Genomic DNA, 21,903 nt, shown 5'->3' with positions numbered 1-21,903 from the left:
AAAACGGAGCAATTCCAAATTAAAGAATGAATTAAAGAAACTGCCATACGAGCGCTGTCCATATGCACTGACATCAGGCAAATATATTTTATGGGACAAACTGGCGCATCTGTAGGACCGCTAAGTGGCTGGCCCTCCCCAGGCATCCATCACAGCAGAGGGTGCTCTGCCCATGCGTAGTGGAGCGAGCCAGCCTGCGGCGTGAGTGGCGGGCCTGGGGTGTCCACGTCACTCTGCCCAGCGCTCCCACAGCCCCCGGGCGGGCGCTCTCTGCGCCTCGCTCCGCCCCTCGCAGCGCGGGCCCGCCAAGAAGCTGCGGAGCACTAGACGCCATGGCCGACCTGATCAGCAGTGGGGAGCTAGGCCGGAGGCCAGGGCAGGTAGGAGCTGTCGGGGAGGCAGCTGTGAACATCACCCCGTCCGGCCCTGCAGGCGCAGTCCTACCAGGGTGCACCCAGGAGGCTCCATCAAGGGCCTGGAGCTGCGCTCCGGTGTGGGGCTGTTATTTGAGGCCAGAAAGCCACCAGGCCAGACTTTGAACCCCCTGACCCTGGAGCCCGGAGCAGAACCTCGGGGCCATCCTGGGATTGGGAGACCCGGCTTGAGCTTTCCTACAGGGAAGGTTTGGGCTATAGGAGCGTGCATTTCTCTGCATGTATTTCCGGAGTCCCTGTCCTTGCACTGTTCGCCTTTTGCCTTTCGAAGATGGCGACCCAAGGTGGCCTTGCACAAACAAAGCCTGCTTGCCAATGTACTACTGTACGTACCGGGTCCGTCCGTACTCTGCAGAGAGAGGTCCCAGAAGCGCACTTTGATCAGACCCTTGGTGAACAAACCCCAGAGGGTTACTATTCTAGATTAAAAAAAAAAAAAAAAAAAAAAAAAAAAAGTAACGTGAAACCTGGCCTGGTGACTTAGCCCCCATGCAAGCTGAGGCGGGAGGATGCTGTGAATTCAAGGCCTGTTCTGGGTTACAGTGTGAAAACCTGTCTACCAGACAAAACAAAACAAAACAAAATAGCGGGAAAGCCCAGCTAGGATGCCTAGAGGAACATTACTCACCCCAGAAGGCGGAGCCAACACTATCTGTTCACAGATCTTTCTAGACAAATAGGAGGGGGGGGGGCGTCTCTTACACCTAGATGAGTTTTGTTAAAACCTGTAATAAGCTTTGACTACTTAACCTTCTGACCTTTAAGGAACAAGCTTCAGGCAACAAAATTATTTCTGTAGGTTTAACGGGTTTTGGTAATTCCGGGGGTTGGGGGGTGGGGGGTTCGCGCGGGAAAGCGAAGGCACTAAGGAAAAGTAGTCTGATGACTCAGGATTGAGCAAAACTGCACAAAAATGGAATTCTGAATAAAATGCCTGATTTTTTTTAGTGGATTCTGACCCAGGAGAGTGGAGAGCCCCCTCTGAGTCTTGTGAGCCCTGCAGCTTGCTTAGTCTCCAGATAGAGCTAAATCCCTCCTTGGTCTCCGGGGAAACCGGAGGCCCGTGATTGCCCTCTGAGAGTTCAGGCCCAGGCAGCCGCTGCTGATTGTCAGCAGCGCTGCACCCCGTGATAAGACTGACATAAATAACAACTCACTAAAATGGAGGAGTGATTTGCTCTAAGCACTTCAGCACCTGCTGTTACTAATTAAGGGTTTAGACTGCCACCGTTTGCAGATGGAGATCTGGGGCTGTAAAACTGTAGAGACTGCGGTTTCCGTGAATGCGGTCAGAAATGAGGTGGGGTAGATAAGGACATGGGTGCCAGTGGGGTTATAAAGCTGCCCGTCATTAAAGGACGAGGCAGGGTGTCAATAGGACACACCCCTAAGAAAGCATGGGGTTTCTTTTTCTTGTCATTTAAAAAAAATTTCCAATGAATATGTATTGGTTAAAAAAATGCACTAAGCAATTCATAACAGAAAAAAAAATGATATCGAATGGAACCTAGCCAATTGTGTTCTTAGGTGGAAATTACAGACGTGTTCAAAGGCAATTTTGCAAAGGAGAATGCGCTAGAACTTTCCACTCTTTACCTCTCATCGTTGGGAGGCCTTCCTATTGCCTGTGTTCCGATGTCACACCATCAACAGCGTACTGAGTCAACACTCGGATTTACGCTGATTATACTTTATTTGCTAAATTTACATCGCTGGGTAGTGGACTTGAGTGGCGTTCTCAGTGTTCTAATCTGTGACTACTGACACCCTGAGTATGTTGTGGCTCTGGCTTTGTAGGTCAGGGAAAGAAGCCTTTGGTGAGAGGACCAGTCACATCTTTCTGGAACTGCTCTGTTTTGTACCGGTGCCTCAGCACCCAGCAAACCTTAGGCTCCTGCACAGAGCATGGTTTCCAATTCTGCTACTTCCCAGCCGTCTTAGTTTCCTCTCTACCTCCTCAGGCTCCTCCCCATGTCTTTGTCCCTTAAAGCTCTTGACTTTTCTCCACGAGACTGATAGATTCTGGGGGCTCTGGGAGGGGAACCTGGAAGGAGAATCATGCAGTTAGAACACCAGGTACCACCCAGGACAAGGCTCAAAGAGCATCTGCTTTTGTTCTTTGAGCCTGTGACTCACACAGTGGGGAGAACGGTTTCCACTGCCCAGTCTGGAGTTCTTTCCCATCCCCTCAGCTTGAAATGACAGTGTGTGTGTGTGTGTGTGTGTGTGCGCGCGCTCAGGTTGGTATTTAGGAAAACACAGAGGTGTCTACCTTGCATGGGGCCCTTGCACTGTGAGCTTGCCTTGCAGATACAGGTTGTGTCTCTTAGAGCCAGTGGTGGTGCCTGGAACCAAGAGGCAGATACTGGTTCCTGCCCTGAAGCCTTTGCTCCCTTAACCCCACACAGGATGTTGGAAATGGGCTGGTAACCAAGGCTCCGCGCACTGTTCTGCATCTCAAGGATTGTGAGCCCTGCTGTCTATACCACAGAGAAGGCATAAACAGCCCTGTGTGCAGGGTGCTTAGTTACCCCTTCACCTGTATTCTTAGCATTGCCTCTGCCCGGTACGAAGGCTCAATAAACACCTATGAGGACAGTAATTATCAAGCACAATTAAGCAGGAACACAAAGCGGTAAGATGTTTGAGAAGACTAAGAGAACCAAACTTCCTAACAGAAAATTCTATAGTTATCCCCAGCCTATACCTATTTTATATTACCTATCCCCTGGCTTCTACCTGTTTTTAGTGTCATTGTTCATACCACCTTGTTTTGTTCTCAGATGGCTCAGTGAGAGAAAAATTACTATATTCTGATAAAAGAAAAATTTGGGGGCTGGAAAGGTAGGTGGCTTGGTTTGGCACCCAGTACCCAGATAAAGGCAGACATGGCCGCACATGCATCTGTAGCCCCAGTGCTTGGTGAGAGGAGCCAGCATCAGAGGGATCCTGGAGCTCACTGGCCAGCCAATCTAGCCTAATGACTGGTTCAGTGAGAGATTTTGCCTCAAAACATAAGGTGGAGAGTGACTGAGGAAGACACTTGACCTCCACCCACCCACCCACCTACCACATACACAGGTACATACTACACACATCAAACACATAAACACACACACAGCACCACATACACACCACATAAACACGAACCACATATATACATCGCATACATACACTACAAACATACCACATACACAGATACCACATACACACACCACATACATGCCACATCTCTGTCTCTCTCTCTCTCTTACACACACACAGAGACACTCCACAGAAACATTTATATAATCATTTTATGAATGCTGATACATTATATTAGCACATTGGCAATTGCTTCAACTAAAACATTATTTGGAAAAAGTCAACAAAACTATAACCTTCTTAGAGTCAGGTCCCACTCTAACTTACCACTGTGACAGTAGGCACTCATCTTTGGGGGAGGGGTCTCAGGAAGGTGCTGGGAGAGAATTAACCATGCAATCCAGTAGATTTGGACAACAAACACTAATGGATTGCACCTGAGATACTACTGACCTATGGTGTGGCTTTCAAATGACGTGAAACAGACCACAAGGGCCTCCAGATTCTCCCTGGGTTTCTGTAGTTTCCAAGAGCTGGGACAGGAGGATTGAGTGTTTGAAACCAGCCTAGGGATCATACCAAGGCTGTGTCTCAAATAGCAAAATAATTATTTTTGGAGGAAAAGGTTATGGTATGTTTTGAAAAGGTTATGGCTCTCGAGGGAAACAGAGGTAAGTTTGGAGGCTGGTGTCAGGTTGCAGACAATAAAACAAAAAACAAGAACACATTAGTGAGTGGACCCTTTTGTCCTTTCCGCTGTTGGTGGGGCAGGTGAGTGAGACCGGCTCCTGCTGGTGGATTGAGTATAACTGTTTCCTTCACCTCCTCTGTTCTGAACACCACAGCAGGAGACACTTAAAATAATTCAGCCTCCAGCAAGTAAATATCACTGCAAAAGGAAGGGGCAGAACAACTCTACGTTAAAACCTAAGGAGACACAGCCACCCGATGTTCTAGATGGAATCTTGGTTCCAACACAGCCGTTTCTCTCAGAACCTAAAACCCACAGTCAGACTTGAAATCTAGAAAGCGACAGGCTCAAATGTGTGTGACAGAGAAAAGCTACAGCTTTGTAGACGGCAGAGGAGGGATGTTGAGGTGGGACCTATTAGTGATGGGCAGAAGCAAAGGGCCGCACGTGTGCAGAGGGCGATCACCTGGCGTGGAAGCAGCTACATGCAGAACACCTGTGCTTAGCTTGTTCCTCTGACCAGAGCAGGGATGCGGTTACCTCCGGGACATGCCTGTGAACTGATGTACGGAAAGTGAGCTGCGTATGGGAAGGAGGCTCCCAGGGTGGGTAATTTCCAGTCCTCTCTGTGACCAGGAACTGGCACAGACTCAGTCTCTGCTGTCCAGTCCGTTTCCCAGTTTCCTGCTCCCTAACGCTGGACCTGCCAACACCTTCATCTTGGACTTGTCCTATCTTCAGTATGACAAGAAAGAGATGTGTTTTGTTCATAATCAACCTTGTTTTAGTACTTGTGAAAGAGCAAGCTGCAGGGGCTAGGACAAAAGAGAATAGAAACAAATGCCTGGATTCCAGTTTGTGAGGCTGAGGAGATAGCACGGTTGGTAAAGTAATTACCTGAAAACATTAGGACCTGAGTGCCTGTGTAAAGACCGGGCACAGTGACTCATGCCTGAGCACCCCCACTCTCCTGCATTGGGAACAGACAAGGGGACCCCTTGGAACTCGCTGGTCAGCCAGTGTAGGCAAATCTTTGAGTTCCAGGGTCAGTGAGAGACTCCGCCTCAAAAAATGAGATGGGGAGAAACAGAAGAAATCCCATGCGGTCTTCTTCCGACCACCTGCAGACATACACATGCACAATCACACATGAACACACAGCAGGCATGACTGCATGTTCATGTAATTCTAACTCTGGGGAAGTGGAGATATGGGGATTCCTGGCCAGACAGCCTGTCATAGTTAGAAAACTCCAAGCCCAGCACGAGACCCTGTCCTGACGAACAAGGTAGACGCTGCTGGAAAAATGACACTCAAGGTTGTTCTGTGACCTCCTCACACAGATACACACATATATCTCAATGCATACACATAGACACAAGTAAAATTCTAATTTGTATCTTCAGAGACGTTATCACATTCCAAAAATAACAGGTGATGAAAACACCAAAAAATATAAAACCTTAAAAATTCACAAGTGATATTAAATTCAGTACTTTTTAAAGGACTATAGGCCAAGAATTCAATCTAATCTATCAGAGAGAAATAGAAAAAAGAATCTTCCTGGGTTTCTAACATTTCAGAGAAGATTCCCAAAGAGAGAAAGACAACAAAGAGGAAAAAGTGACCCCTGTTGAAGAAGTACCATCAGTTTCCAGAGCCAATAACAAGTGCTTGTACTCAGATACTATCAGAACACAGGAGATAAAGAGCATAACATCATCCAAAGAAAGCAAAGTTGCTTGGCACTTTCTACAGCCACTCTGAATATCACAAGGTGATGCACCATCATCTTCAAAATTCAGAGACCTAGACCAGCTAACTACTTGTGAGCACAGTGATAGCCTTGTCAGGCTGGAAGAATCTCATGAGCCTACACTGAAATTCAATAAAGTGAATCCCGAGCCGGGCGGTGGTGGCGCACGCCTTTAATCCCAGCACTTGGGAGGCAGAGGCAGGCGGATCTCTGTGAGTTCAAGACCAGCCTGGTCTACAGAGCTAGTTCCAGGACAGGCTCCAAAGCCACAGAGAAACCCTGTCTCGAAAAAAAAAAAAAAAAAAACAAAAAAATAAAAAATAAAATAAAATAAAGTGAATCCCAGAGAGAAGCAAGCAGGAGCTACAAGGAATAGTACAGACCAAAGAGATGACAACAGAAATCATTATGTGTAAATATTAATTGTAAATACAAAAGATAATATCTCAAATTCCAGGCATTCCCAACAGAAGTGCGTGGGGGATGGAGGAGAGGGAGATAAGCATATGAGGGATGCTGCCTTTTGTGGAGAGAGGCATGGGTCCACCTGTCAATCCATGTTTTCATGTGGCCAAGGATTGCTAGGAATGAGGCCCAACACACAATTATAAACTCACTTAAAACATTATGAGAGGTTTTTGTCTAAATGTTTTGTCTGCATGTATGTATGTGCACCATGTGTGTGCCTGGTGCCTACGGTGGCCAGAAGAGGACCAGATCCCTTGGAACTGTCATTAGCACCAGCTGAAAGTCACCGCTGGGTGCGGGGAATGAATCTGGTTCCCCGGCAAGAGTAGCCAGGGTTCTTAAAACCACTGAGCCAGTTCTCTAGCACCAAATTTAGATTTTTTTATTTGTTCTCCAGAATGTGTTTTTAGCAAGATAAATAATATGGGACTTGCTAATTTGACTTTCTCACAAAATACATTTTCCAGTAGAAACGTCCAACTAGGAAACACGGTGGTAATCCCAGCACTTGGGAGGCAGAGGCAGGTGGACCTCTGTGAGTTCGAGGACAGCCTGGTCTACAAGAGCTAGTTCTAGGAGAGGCACCAAAGCTATAGAGAAACCCTGTCTCGAAAAACACAAAACAAACAAACAAACAAACAAACAAGAAACTGGATCATAGCCTTACCTGTTAATGGAGCAAGAGAGGTTTACAGGGAAAGCACATTCGGATCTTCATGAAGCAGCACGATGCTCAGACCCAAGCATAGCCCTGGGCATGGAGGCAAAGCAGAGCTTCCTGGCCTTGAGTGCTGCGGGTAGGCCGCCATTGCTTTATTTCTTCCTTGTGTTTGTTTGGTAGTAATCACATACAGCTTCTGCTGCTTCCCTTCTCTTTCAGGAGCGACTAGACATTTTGCTGGTTGCAGATGCCACAAGATACTTCCTGACTGGCTCTGTCCAGAAGTACTTTTCCGCCACAGCACAGATCACCCTGACTGTTAGCGACGTGAAGAAGGTGGCTGGGCTTTTGGCTGCAAACTCTTTTGACATAGTTTTCTTGAAGGTGACTTCCACCTTAACTGTGGAGGAACTGGAGGCTGTCAAGTTAATCAGGTAAAACGTTTCAAATCTTGACTCTGTGTCTTTAAAATCACCTTTGAGACCTATCTCTTGCATCTGTAAGATACAGTTTGCTGATATACTTGACATAAAATCTGACCACTTTGTGTTTTAAAGTGAAGCGTGTCTTCATGAACAGAAGCTTCATAGTGTGGGTATGTGGCCAGTTTGGCATGCTGTTGTAAGAACTAACAGTTTAACCTGAGAAGAAGTAGGTATGGGTGACATCAGAGGGGATAATTAGCCATAGAAATTTATTTGGTATATAATGTTGATATTGGTCTCATAGGTATGCTTTTTTTTTCTTAAAAAAAAACTGTCATTAAAATGATACATAATTTTAAAGTTTATTTAGATTTATGGGGGATATTAAAGCAAGAACCCTGAGCTCTGTGTGGAGCTGGCAGTGGCCTGAATCTATTTCTGGGTGTGATGAGGTTCTTGGGATCTGAGTGAGTCAGGGCCCTACCATCTCAGACACCCCATTTCACCTTAGATCTCTGCAAAAGCCCAGCTTCTTCATGCCCAAGCTGCTTTCAGAGAGCTGGAGTCCCATGGAGGGAGAGTTACTTTCTCCCAGTGGGATCCCAGGGCATCTTGAACCAATCAGGATGTATGTAAACAGGATTAGGTCCCAACAGCTTGGCTCCCCTCTGGAAAGAGCTGACAGAGAGAGCAGAATTAAGATAGTGTCAGGACAGGCCCTTGTAAGCTGGTAGAGAGCATCTGGGGACTCTCTTAGGAGGCCTGGGAGGTTAGCGGACTAGGCAGGCTGAGGCAGGAAGAGACTAAACCTGTTAGATGGACACCACCGCCAGGCTACCTGGACTTCCTGGTCCTCTGCCCCGCCCCTTACTAAAAGCCTTTGTCTGCAAGGGGCTTGAACACAGACTGATTTGGGTATTCCTGGGGGACCCTGGACCCAGCCTCCTACAGACAGATAAGTTTATGACAAAATATGGAATATAGAATAATATACATTCACTTTTACATAAACTAACAGTACCATGCAGGGGTTCTTAGTTAGGTTCTATTGCTATGATAAATACTTTGACCAAAGTAACTTGGGGAGGAAAGGGTTTATTTCAGTCTCCTGATGTTAGTCCGTTGTTCAGGGGAGTCAGGGCAGGAACTCAAAGTGGGAACCAACAGCCCTGGAGGAGTGCTGCTTACTGGCTTGCTCCTCATCCTTGTTCAGCCTGTTTTTTTTTTATTCTACCCAGGACCACCAGGGGTGGCACCAGCCACAGAGGGCTGGGCCCTCCACATCAATCATTAATTGAGAAAATGCCTTACCGGCTTGCCCTTGGGCCAGTCTGATGGAGACATTTTCTCGGGCGAGGTTCGCTCTCTCTGGATGACCCAAGCCTGTGAGCTGAAGAACCAGCTTGTACTTAGCTGGCGTCCTGTACACACGAGTGTGGTTAACTCTTGCGCAGGACATTTCAGTTTGGAACCTTGCAAGCATACGAAAGCAAACTAGAGCAGAGAACTCCCAAGCCCTCAGTGCAGCTTGGATTGCTCTTAGTGGGACATCTTTCCTCTTCCAGAAAGTTCTGCTGTGGGTGGATTTCACAGCAAATCTGACATTGTTTAGTTTATCCATTTGGTGTTTTAGTAAATAGTTGTCTAAGACGGGACTCAACAAAAGCCTCAACACCAGTGACACATCTATAACTGAATAATTCTTTAATGGTAAAATATCTATTCAATATTCAGTGTTTCTTGCTTATGATTCTAAAAAAAACTTGATAAAAATTCAAATTTCAGCTTTCCTTTCCTTTTCCTCTTTTGTCTTAAATTATACATATGTATCTTTTTTCAAACACACACACACGTATGTGTTTAAAAGAGTTTTTAGTTTTATGTAACTTTCCCCAATCTGGATTTTGATGATTTTATTTTTTATTTACTTGTTTTTATTTTATGTGCATTAGCATTTTGCATAGGTGTACAGTCCCCTGGAGCTGGGGTTGCAGACAGTTGTGAGCTGCCATGTGGGCCCTGGGAATTGAACCGGGAGCCTCTGGAAGAACAACCAATGCTCTCAACCACTGAGCCATCTCTCCAGTCCTTGATTTTATTCTCATAGTGGTCTTGAAATGTCTTTTTTTTTTCTGTAACCTTTTTTAAACTAATGAGAAATCTGAAAATATGGATGCGGTTTAGGTTATTCATTTAGTGACAAAAGAGCGGTCCATCACGTCACTCCTCCTTGACTTGAGATGCTGAGTTTAAAAATTTTTTTCCATCATATCGAATTCTCCAAGTTCAAAGGCATCTATAGTACAGTTCCTAGTAGTTCAACTCTTGAGTCTGACTTTCTTTGAATGATGATTTTGTTTCATTGTAACGCTTTTCCCTCAGATCCAGCAAGAAGAAAAACATATATTTGCTGTTTGTTTTTATAATACCTGAAGAATTTAAAGGTATGTATGTGACTTCCTCATGTGGCATGTGTTTCATTTTCAAGCAGGAATCACAAGGTTGGTGCTAACATGATTTTTTTAGGCTGTATTTCAGAATATGGAGTGGATATTAGTTTCACTGAGCCTCTGACGTTGGACAAAATGAACACGGTGGTAAAGTACTGGAAAACATTTTTCATAAATATGGGTGAGTTAAAAATATATTTGCAAAGGTTTAAGAAATTCTCATTAACATTCTATAAAAAGCCATGTTTGCATATCTTTAAATTGATTTTCCACTTATGCCTTTATTTGTGCACTAGGAATTTGCTATGTATTTCACAAGTGTGAAATACTTTACTCATAGTCAGGACATAAGTGTAAATAAGGAGGAAAAAAAATCCTTTATCTGCAAGAGAAGCCGAAATGTTTAGAAATTTCCAATGAGTTGCATGATAGCTGTGTGGAAAAGGGTGCTGTTTGTTTTTGTTTGAGATTGTTACTATGTTTCTTTTCATTTGATAACCTGGCTGCCCTCATATCTTGGTTATTAAAATATAATTGATTAGGTTACTTCATTATAGGGATGTTCAAAAAGCAGGAACATTAACCCGGAGTTGCACAGGAATTCCTTCTGGTATTTATTTACCTCTTGAGGTGAATACAGGGCCATTCTTTCTCTTGCATAGCTTTAGACACAAAGCATTGGTGTCAGTGCCTCAATTAGGCCTCTCCTTTGTAATCCCTTACCTATTGTATTGTGTGCATTGCAACACTTTAGCACTAATTCCGTTAGTTTTTATCCCCAAAGGACAGCAGACAGCCTCCATGTCCTGGAATTAATGTGGTTCAATAACTATTTTTTACTTGCTGTACGCTGGGATACTAGCTGAGGAATTTTTGGAATTAAGCTGATATCAGATGAAGAGGATTGGTGGAGGGGTGGAGAGTTTTTGCATACGAGCAAATAGTGAAGACCTAAGATACTTGATGACTGTATTAACAGTACTGTGTGGAATACTCGAAACTTGCTAAGAGTATCCCTTTGAAATGTTTTCAACACATGCACAATAGAATAATTATGTAAGGTGATGAATACTCTAATTTGATTGTGCTATGTTTACAATGTATATGTTTATCAACTCTACGTACTGCACACACACATACACACACTCACAGTTACATCTCCGTAAGGCTGGACACTTTTTTTAAACTTAAAGTTAATATGTTCTTGAAACACACTGAGGGTTATAAATATTTAAGTTCACATTCTCGTTCACATATGTTTGCCTCTTTAGAGTGTTGGTTTTCAGTAGTCAGTGTAGTGAGTTCACTTTGTAGCACCTCCCCCTCTGGCTTCACCTTACTGGGCCTGACTAAGCTTGTGGCCAAGGTCCCTTTGCACTCTGTTCTCTGGTCCTCAGAAACGCAGCTGCCCATCACCTGTCCCCGGCACCTCTGATGGATCACAGTCATTCTCTAGTTGCTCTGTCATTGCTCCAAGGACCGACAGCTGCAGATTCTTTTCCCCTTGAGGCTTTATCTCAACAGTGCAGTTGCTTGATGCTTACTTATAAATAGGAAGGTGATGCATAAGCTCGGTTGGAGGCGCACTGTAAAATGCCTAAGTTACCAGGTTCTGACTGGACAGAGGGTGTCCTGGGGGTACGGTGTGGTGTATGTAGCCTTTCAGTGGTACTTTCTAATCGCAGTGGTTTTATGCTTCCTGGGATGAAATCTATTTACTTTCTATTTTAAAAAACCCTGCTTTGTAAAAATCATTGGTCATGATCTTAGGATTAAAATGAGCTCTTTCCAAACTCCCGGCAGATGTGGAAAGCATTAAGAGGCTCCCAGAATGTGGACTGCACCTCCAGACTTCCTGCAATGACTTTTCTACTGATCTGTTTCTTTGGTTAGTTTTATTTTTCCTACTTTTCCATATTACAAACGTTTATAGTGTGTTTATATATTTGATGAAAGATACTGCAGAGACTGTCACAACAGGACACTAGTCCCGGTGCTGAGAGGGCTGAAGAGGGGCTTGGAAGACAGGAAGCATTCTTTGGCTTCAAATTCTAGAGCTGAGATCATGGTACACCATGCAGTATAAGAAAGCTCCTTGATACTCAAATAAAATAATAGAAGACTCTTTTAAAACACAAGTTTAAACCTCCAGTATTTGAACAAACAAGCATAATCTTACCTAGTCTGTATCTAAAGCACTTTCTTCTTCTTGTCTGTTTTGAACTCACAAACTCAGTGCTTCAACTATTAGGAGAATTTATTATATGACCTATGAAGGAAGCTCAAGCTTTTCTATGGGGCAGTTTGTCTGGACTGTCTCAGTGTCTGATGCCTCTCTTCTGGGCGTTAGAACTGACATTCAAGCCTATCTCCCACAGGCAGTTGAACTTGGGGTCAGACTCTTCCTATGTTTTGTAAAAACCGACTTTTGGTGAATGTTTCACTCACTTTTTTTTTTTTTTTTTTTTTTTTTTTTTTTTACACCAAGGGGGTTTTTGATAGAGCTCAGAGCTGCCCGGAATGAACAAGTGCTGTAGCCCGTGGAGGCTGATGGTGAACATGCTGAATCGGGCTTTCCCAGCATGTGTAGAATGCAGCCACCTACTGTTTGGAAAAAGAAAGGGACTTGGCAGTCAGTTCAGTGCGGCAAACCAAAGATGACCTCACTCAAGTGACTCATTGATAGCAGCAGCTTTGTGAATCTTATCTAGCAGCTGAGTCGCAAAGAGGTTTATGGAAAGATGACCCCCGTCTGGGGTGCGAGAGTGCCGTGAGGTTTCGTGATTTTCCTATACTACATGAAAGCATTTTTCAGTGTCTACTAATCTCGATTCTTTTTCTTTCCCTCCTAATCTTACCACTGTAAATAAAAGTAAAATTTCCGGTCAAGTTCCACCCTTTTGGATAAAGAAAATAGGATTATAGCACTAGGGAGATAACTCAGTCAATAAAGTAGTTGTTTGAAAATATAGGGACTTGAGCTTGACGAGACCAAGAATTCAAACACAAAAGCTTTGAGGCATGGATGCTTAGAATACCAGCACTGGGGAGGTGGAAACACAAGGAGGATCCTTGGGGCACCCTGGCCAGGTAGCCGCACCCCACTTCGTGAGCTTCAGGACAGCAAGAGACCCTGTGACAAAAGCTGTGGTAATTAGCACCTCAGGAAAGACACCAAGTTTTATTTCACGTATATGGGTGTGTTTTGCTGCGCTTGTCTATGTACCACAGGCATGTAGTACCCACAGAAGCCAGAAGAGGGCATCTGATACCTTGGAACTGGAGTTACAGATGGTTATGAACCACCACATAGGGTGCTGGAAATGGAACCTATGGCCTCTGCAAGAACATCCAATGCCCTTAACCACTGAACCATCTTTCCAGCCCCATGCACCTTAACTTCTTAAGGGTAGATATAGTCATGTTTTGTGATTTGCAGAGGGACTGTAAGACCCGGTGCAAAGTATTGTAGGTAAAAACTGCATCTGATCTGCCTGACATGATAGCATGGTCTGTAACCTGCTCAGAACACTTAACGTTAGCTTACAGTTGGGCGGGAGCTATCTGACTCCGTCTGCTTTATAACAGGTTGTCCGAGCGTCAACTGTTTTGTGTAATTTATTAAAAACAGCAGGAAGGAGAAGTAGGCTGGTGGTGCGATGCTTTTTCAACAGCATGAAGTAAAGGATAAAAATACAAAAGCATTGTCAGTGGGTAACTGCTTGTAATTTGGAATAGCCACAACAGATAAAATTAGAATGTATAGCCCTGGCTATATGTTATACTTAATCAATGTGTTTTAATGTTTTGATCATTGAATTTATGATATTTCAAAATCCGAAGAAAAGACTTAGTACCGAATGTGTCAGGTACAGTGATGAGATGTATTTGCCCCCTTTGTATGAATCAGGAGATGTAGTTTCCACCTGGTTAGTGACTCATTCGCCTGACAATTTTCCTCTTTAATATGTGCCCTGATTTTCACTTGCTTCTAGCTTTGGACAGCTGAAAAATGACCCAGAACTTGGGGAAAAGGCCCCACTGCCGGGTCCCCAGAGAATCAGGAAGACTTCTCTTCTTCACTCAAGCAAAGAAAAGCTGAGGAGGTGAGTGTTGTCGCGACTTTGGTGTCGTGGATAACCCTCGACCCAGAGAAATCATGTCCACACGTTTCCTAACTTTAGCATTGCCAGCAGTCTAGATGAGTCTAGGAAATGTGACCACGAAATGCATACCACCCTTTCCGCCGTCGAGTCAGCTGGCATCAGTGCTGCGGGATGGCTGGAGAACAGTAGGGAGTCTAAGTAATCTCATTCTGTGATTCTCTGTTTTCTTCTGTAATTCTCCTGTTTCCCCTGCATTCACTCGTTTTCTGAATACACACTGGAACATGTGTGAAGGCTTTTTCACTGTGGAGAGGACGTATATCTAGCAAAGCTCTAGGAAAGGGAGCAATGCTGTCGACAGTTGAGTCGTCTGTAGATAACTTTGCCTTCGGTCCTTTTTTGTGTGTGTTTCGTTCTTGCTTTATTTAACAGCTAGGATTATTTTTCTACCCTGTCTTGAATACTACTTTTCCTCAGTAAGATTTATGACACAGCCCCCACTGCAGATGAAATGCAGACGATCTAATAGACTGTAGTTTGCTTAAGGCGTCCTCCTGTTTAACGTGTTTAGGCAACTTTTCCCATTTTACCGAGAGACCGCTTTGCACACGGAAGCTTTGCCGTGTGTCTCATCTTCAGCTCTTTCGTAAGTGAGCGTTCTCTGTGGAAAGTCTTCCAGTAATAGTGTCCAGCTGTTGACTCCCTACTGCTTTCCCTCCAGAGTAGTCCCTGAGACATCTCTGCCAAACTCCAGGACTCCCGAAGCCCTATAAAAATTCCACTTACCAACGTATTTTCCACCCCCTGACTATATATATATGTCAAACAAGATATTTTTAAATTTAATTTTTCTTCTGAAATTAAGAGAAATTTAAGGACTTGCCTAAGGGTCCAGCTGGTTGCCCTGCACATGTCAAGATCGCACCTGGATAAATCATGCCCTTGGGAGAAAATGCCAAGGGATTGAATTAATTCAGTTAGATCTGCTTTTCCCATGTCTGTCTCTTTTGGATGCTAGCATTTCAGTCCTTCTGCTTAGGAAATCTATCTTCTTCTTTTCCTTCAGCCCAAGCCACAGCACGTGTAAAACTCACATGTCACAAGACACCAAATGATCTCTTGTTGGAAATAAGGTCCAAACCCAGATCCTGACTCTTCCTGGCCTGCGGGGCTTCTAGTGTGCATAGACAAAGGATGTCTGTATAGCATGTGGTTCTCTCCCAGGACAGACCTCAACAGATCTTCAGGGCTGTGAGGGCTTGGCACTACCTGGGCACCCAGAGCTCCGCAGCTATGGCCTGGTCGAGGGAGCTGGGGCTGCCGGGACACAGACTGTAACTTATTAGTTGTTTACTTTGTGTAGCAGGCGAGGGGGAACCCTGAAAGTTGTGATTTTAGGAGCTGGGAAGGCTGTTCGCCTATGGGGACATGGCCTTCCTCTGAGACAGAGACCAGATGAAGATGGGGACAGTCCATTTTTACAAAAACCCCCAAAGAAGAACTGTTTATCCCTATGCCCAAAGAAGAAGGTGAGACTAATGCTTCCTTATTTCCTTACAACTGTTGGAACAGAGAGCGCATCAAGTTTTCCTGCGAGCAGCTGCGTACTCTCCTTCCACACGTCAAGGGGAGGAAGAGCGATGTGGCTTCGGTTATCGAGGCGACAGTTGATTATGTGAAGTATGTCCGGGAGAATCTCTCTCCAGCTGACATGGCCAAGGTACTCAGTTTCTAAAGTCCTACTCAGCAATGCTTCCATTCACCGATTTCTGCGTTTGTTTTTGTAACTGCAAATACATGTGTCCTTAAGTCTGTTTTTATATATGCACCTTTGTACCTGTTTAGATTAAAGAAACCATCCAGAGCAATAAGAGGTTCTCTAAGAGACACGTGCCCATTGATCTGTTCCTTCCGTGCGCAGCCACGTCACAGAGGTATGACCAGGGCTGTGGCAATTCTTAGTCTGGTTTTTTTTCCTCCTTTGTGCATGCTCATAGTGGACAGGAACTGCAAGCATACACCGTGAGAGCCCAGGCTGAGGCTCTCCCACTGCCCATATTAACCATTTCAAAACTGCCTTAAAACACTTGCTATATTCCTTGGGCTGTGGTCCCTGTTACCCCTGAGAGCCTTAAAATAAGCTTTGAGACTCCTTACTTGTCCAGCAGGGGCAGGCTGGATTCTAGAATTCTCTGGCAGAGGCTGAGGACTGTGGATCATCCAAAACCAGTTAGTAGGCAGTCAGTCCTTAGGCTCATGGATACAAAATGTGGCATGCCAAGTGATGACTTCCTTACTAGAACTTAGGAGTCTGTGCGAGCAGAGAGAAACCAAAAAAGACCTTCGAGGAATGATTTGTTCTGTTTAAATGATCTTTAACTGAGATTCTGTCCAGGTTTTTCAGATCTTGACTAATAGAAAAGCCTTTGAAGAGCTGGAGGGATGGCTCCGTGGTTAAGAACACTCGCGGCTCTTGCAAGAGGACCTGGGTTCATTTCCCAGCATTCACGTGGCTGCTCAGTCATCTGTCACTCCAGTCTCGTAGGGTCTGATGTACTCTTCTGGCCCTTGTAGGGACTGCATATATGCGGCACACATACAGACCTCCAGGAAACACTCAGACATTCAAAGAAATACATTTTTTAAACCACAGTTTAGAACAGCCTTTGACCTCAGCACTGTTCACGTTGTCCTTCTGGAGAGAAGTGCGAAGTGACTCCTTCTTGTCTTTCAAGGGAAGATGCTGTGCTGACAAGCGCTTACGCATCTGTGCACGAGATCCAGCTCCTAGCTGATCAGTGCTTGAGCGTGTATCCCGTGCCGGCCGCAGGAAGGCCCGTGGAGGAAGCTGTAAGAGGTGAGCACGTGCGCCTGAATGGAGGCTCTGTAGCCCCTGGGTCCCCCCGAGTCACCGTCATCTCCTACCATGACCGGGTGGTCAGGTGGAGCCGAAACACCACACAGTGAGTCCTGGCTTCATCGAAGCATTCAGATGGAGTTCTGTTAGTTCCTTTTCGTCACCGTGGCAGAATTCCTGGCAGAGCAACCCCAGGGAGGAAATGCTCACCTCCCAGTTCCAGAGGATTCTGTCTGATGGTAAAGGCAGGCATGGCAGCACTCACACGATAGGACATCACAATGCAGGAGTCAGGGATCAGAGCAAGATGGAAGCAGGGGCGGAAGGCCGAAGCTCCAACCAGCTGCATTCCAGCTTCCAAAGGTTTCACAAAACAGTGCTACCAGCCAGGGAACAAGTTTTCAAAATGAGACTGGGGGGCATTTCAGATTCAACCACAAGAGTTATCTTAGGGGCAGAGGCTCTGCTGCTCTTTGCAGAGGACCTGAGTTCAGTTCCTAGCACCCACATGGCAGCTCACAACAGTCTGTACTTCCAATTACAGGGGGCTCACTGCCCTTTCTGGTCTCTCTGTAGGCATGGCATGCCTGTGGCACACTTGTATAAATGTATGCAAACATTCATACACATAAAATAAAATATAAACTGCTTCAAAATTGACTCTAATTGCCAGAAAGTATATCTTGCTAGCACATAAGTATATTGATAAATTTATTTCTTATAGAAATGAAATCTAAAACAAAGCATAGTTTTCTCTCAGTACCCACAGAGGATTGGTTCCACGTTCCTCTGCAGACACCAGATCTTCAGAGTCTCAAGTCCCTTCTATAAAATGGAGTATCATTTACATACAACCTGGGCACAGCCTCCTGCTTACTTGAAGTCTTTTGTGGGTTGGATGACACCTGATACAATGTAAATTTATACAAATCATTGTTACATTATATTGTTCAAAGATTATATTGTTCAAAGAACAAAGTCTGTCCGTGTTTTCTATAGACTTGCTGTTCTTTTTGTTTGTTTTTAATAGTTTCAATCCATGGTTGAAATCCCAGTTCGAGGATATAGAGAACTGAATGTGTTCATATGAGTTCAATGCCAGCTTTGTATTGAGCATTGAGAATGTTAGTTTATTCACTCTTTGAGGGCTTTGTTTTAAAGTCATCACTCAGTCCTCGACACCCTTAACCCACATTCTCTGTTAGATTTGTCTTCTTGGTCCTCATCCCTTGCTAATGACATTTATTCATATGCTTGTTTATTGGCTGTCTTCTCTCATTGGAGTGCCAACCCCACAAAGGTAGAGGGTTTTCCCTCCTGTTTTAATTCATGGTTATATTTTTAGTGTCTAGAGCAGTGGCGGTCAAGAAATACTTAGAATACAAATACCTATTTAGATGCATGCAGCCCTCCTCCCAGAGGCATTTCTGTTGTATTTTCGGGCAAGCCTAGGCATTCCCACATAGCTGTGGAAATAGGATGGGAACAGAACCAGAGAGCAAGTGTGTGGCTCTTGGTAATCCTGGAGGCTGCTCTCCATGGAGGAGACAGTAAAGTGGACGCTCTGGTCTGAGTGGCTGCTGCTGAGTAACAGGGACACCCCTCTCCTCATCCAGTCTTTAGAGAGTCTTTGGTTCCTTCTTCTAAGGAACTGTGTTGCCATAACACCCCACGGTGGGATATCCTTGACCATCACTCTCCCTGCTAATAACAAGCCTGTGCCCTGGTGCTCTGCTTGGCACCCCCACCTCAGAGATGGGGTTGTTTATATCAGAGACACAGTTGTTTATATGAATTTGGAACTCAGTGGCAGACAGGATCCCAAAAGCAAACTGGTTTACCCAGTGTGTTTAATGCAGGACAGAGGCGCCACATACATGTCCAGGGGGTAAGGGGGATTTAGGGGGACCAGAGGGAGCTCTGAGACAAATGTGTTCCTATGGTTATGTCTAAAGTCGAAAGAGAAGGGGCCAAAATAGAACATAGATCCCCTTGGTTCTGAAGCCAAGGAAAGAAATGCAGATCACTTCAGTGGTCTGCTTAGACCTTTCTCTTGACCTTGGGAGAAGGGAGAAGAATAGAAAAAAAGAGGAAGAGAAAGAGAAGGAGAAGAAGAGGAGGAGGAGGGAGAAGGAGAAGAAGAGGAGGAGGGAGGAGAAGAGGAGGAGGAGGAGGGAGAAGGAGAAGAAGAGGAGGAGGAGGGAGAAGGAGAGGAGGGGGAAGGAGAAAGAGGAGGAGGAGGAGGGAGAAGGAGAGGAGGGGGAAGGAGAAGAGGAGGAGGAGGAGGGAGAAGGAGAAGAAGAGGAGGAGGAGGGAGGAGAGGAGGGGGAAGGAGAAAGAGGAGGAGGAGGGAGAAGGAGGAGGGGGAAGGAGAAGAGGAGGAGAAGAGGAGGAGGGGGAAGGAGAAGAGGAGGCGGGGGGAGAACACTGCTAACTGGTTTTTCAGCTTGTTTTCTTATAAATTCAAGACTGCCAGCCAAGAGGCGGCACTACCCACAGTGGCCGGGCCCTCCCACATCAATCAAGAAAATGTACTATGGACTTGCCAGTCTTTGAGCAGAATTTTCTTTATTGTCTCTCTTCCCAAATGACTCCAGCTTGTATCAAGTTAACATAAAACTAACCAGGACAGATGGTCAGTTTGGTTACAGTGGTAGATACACACACACACACACACACACACACACACACACACACTCACACCAAAAAGCAAAGAGATCTGCTTGTCTTCTAAAATCTCTTGTTGTGATAAACCAATATAAACATACAATGTTGAGTTAAATGTTGTTTCAGGAACAGCCGTCAGTGTTTGAGTGTAACAGCTGTCTGCATGTGTGACATGGGAAATTAAATTGAGGGCCATGTAGTTCATGTGTTGTGGTTCAGAGCCACAGGACTGTGTACAGTGTTCGCAGACACTTGCTCTCTTTCCCATGACAGGCCCATCAAGCTCTGTGTCCGAGAGCCCTATTGAGGACCTGGTGAAAACACAAGTCCCCAGCAGCGTGGCCCTCTCTGTGAGTCCCTTCCACGCTGTCAGATGCTGTTCTGGGACCGTCCTTCCCCAGGACACCGCTGCCAGAAAGAACCAGAATGTTTCCATTTACCTACCATCCGCTGTGCCCAGTGGGTCCAGCTTTCTCCCTCAGCACCGCAGCTCCATGCTTTGCCAAACTCGCCCTGCCAGTTCCAGTTGTCGGGTAAGTGGTCTGGGCTCTGAGGCAGACTGGGTCCTCTCCAGCCAGTGAGCTGCACTTTGCTGCTAGTGCCCTGGTCTCGGAGCTCATGGTCTGTGCCGCAAGAGCCGTGTTGGTTTTTAAGTCACTCTGTCTGAGTGGGGATAATTGCTGCAGTTACCTCGGGATTTTATTCTCCATGCTGCAGGCTTGGTAGCTGGATGTCTGGTATCATGAATCTGGATATGGCCTAGCTGGTCTAGCGTTAGGGGACCAAGTGGAGTTGGGCTTTTCTGGATCTGGGTGCTCCCCTCTGCTTCCCCACAGAGTTTCTAGGCTACTCCAGCCAATTCCTCTGTCTTCATTCTCAGCCACCCCCCTACCCACTTCTCTTGTCTCGTCTGCAGTAGTTACCATCACTGCATGAAAACCCATCTTTCATTTGCCATCAGACTGAGTTCAGACACCAGATTTTATACAACTGTCCTTGAGTACTATTGGCACGTGCTTCTTGGCACTTCTGGGAATGTAGTGTCTGCAGACATGAAGCTCACACTCATGAAATGTTTGGGGATACAGTCAGAGAAGCGGGTAGCTGTGATATGGGTTGGATGGTGTAGGAAGAGGACATAGAGTCCAAATAGGTGCTGCTGACTCCTGGAGAGGTCCTTACTGTCTAATCCAAAACCCAGAGACAAAGAATTAGCCCCATAGGGAGATGAGGACGGGAAGAGTGTGGATGAACAGGGAAGTGGATGGACCAGCGTGAACAGTGAAGTCTTTTGTGGAGGCCGTAACTAAGTCATATATTTGGTCTAACGATGCCTAATGCATTCCTTCTAGAGCAGAAAATGTTGTCACTTCTATGTGACATCTATGAAGTAGGAATAATAGTGACTGTCCCAAGATTCACTTGTAAGAAAGACATCCCAAAGGGAATTACAGAGAAAACTTAGAGTATAACACTATGAAGTGCCAGTATTGGTCAGGGTAGGAAAGCCAAGACAAATGAAAGAGGATGGAATAGTACTGATTGATTGATTGATTGATTGATGATTAACTAATATGAGATCCTGCCTTGTCTGTTCCGGTCTTGAACTCTTAGGTTCAAGTGATCCTTTTGCTTAAACCACCCCAAAATATCGAGAACTACAGGCTCACAACCTGAACCTCACACTTTGGAAACTACAGACTCACACAGCTGATTCATTTTTCATTGTTGACATGTACTTACTGTGTATGTTTTTGCTGTGGAATTTTTATCCAGAAAGTTATTTTTTGTTTTGTTTTTTAAAGGTGTGTGTGTGTGTGTGTGTGTGTGTGTACCACAGTGCCCACGTGGAAGTCAGAAGACAGCTTTTTTTGTTTCTTCCTTCTTTGTTGAGACAGTCTCTCTGGTCTCTGCTGCAGTGTACTCCAGGCCACAAGTTTCCAGCCGGTTCTCGCGCTGCCTCGTGCGGCGTCTTCGGTGGGTTCCAAGACTCAGACCCAGATCGTCAGGTTCCTCAGCAACCGCGCGTCTCCGCTGAGCCATCTCCCCCACCTCAAGAAGATGATTACTTTTAAGGAAAAAGAAATATTTGAAACCCTGTAGCTTTAGTCGCCTGAAGACTCCAGTTGACTTTATAAACTATTTTGTGAGGCAGAAATGCATCTGTGACGTTGTGAGTAAGAATGCACCAGCCTTCAGTTAATGTGTGCGGCTCTCTCCTTTTCAGCAGCAGCTGGGGCACGTTAGCAGTCCGTGGTGGAGGCTCCTGTTAGAGACCACAGGCTGGGCACAGTTGTTCAGTTC

The 21,903-nt window shown here is 45.3% G+C and overlaps 1 protein-coding gene across 1 annotated transcript; it reads left to right on the top strand.

Annotated features, from left to right (window-relative positions):
• Window positions 1-332: 332 nt before the first annotated feature.
• On the top strand, window positions 333-21,674 carry Sohlh2 (spermatogenesis and oogenesis specific basic helix-loop-helix 2). Its single transcript, XM_057756728.1, has 11 exons — window positions 333-380; window positions 7,314-7,528; window positions 9,902-9,963; window positions 10,046-10,150; window positions 11,773-11,857; window positions 13,965-14,075; window positions 15,648-15,795; window positions 15,921-16,009; window positions 16,811-16,932; window positions 19,873-20,132; window positions 21,519-21,674. The coding sequence occupies exons 1-11, from the start codon at window positions 333-335 to the stop codon at window positions 21,672-21,674; spliced, it is 1,401 nt and encodes a 466-aa protein (XP_057612711.1).
• Window positions 21,675-21,903: the final 229 nt, after the last annotated feature.

The sequence above is a fragment of the Chionomys nivalis genome, chromosome 24, assembly GCF_950005125.1.
Source record: "Chionomys nivalis chromosome 24, mChiNiv1.1, whole genome shotgun sequence".
Taxonomy (NCBI): Eukaryota; Metazoa; Chordata; class Mammalia; order Rodentia; family Cricetidae; genus Chionomys; species Chionomys nivalis.
Note: the sequence above shows the minus strand (reverse complement) of the source record. Positions and strands in the feature narration are given on the sequence as shown.

Excerpts from the sequence above, each read along its gene's own strand:
- Sohlh2 (XM_057756728.1), top strand. The coding sequence starts at position 333 with ATGGCCGACCTGATCAGCAGTGGGGAGCTAGGCCGGAGGCCAGGGCAG. Across the intron at positions 14,076-15,647 it reads AGCAAAGAAAAGCTGAGGAG|AGAGCGCATCAAGTTTTCCT; the intron begins GTGAGTGTTGTC and ends CTGTTGGAACAG. Across the intron at positions 16,010-16,810 it reads TGCGCAGCCACGTCACAGAG|GGAAGATGCTGTGCTGACAA; the intron begins GTATGACCAGGG and ends TTGTCTTTCAAG.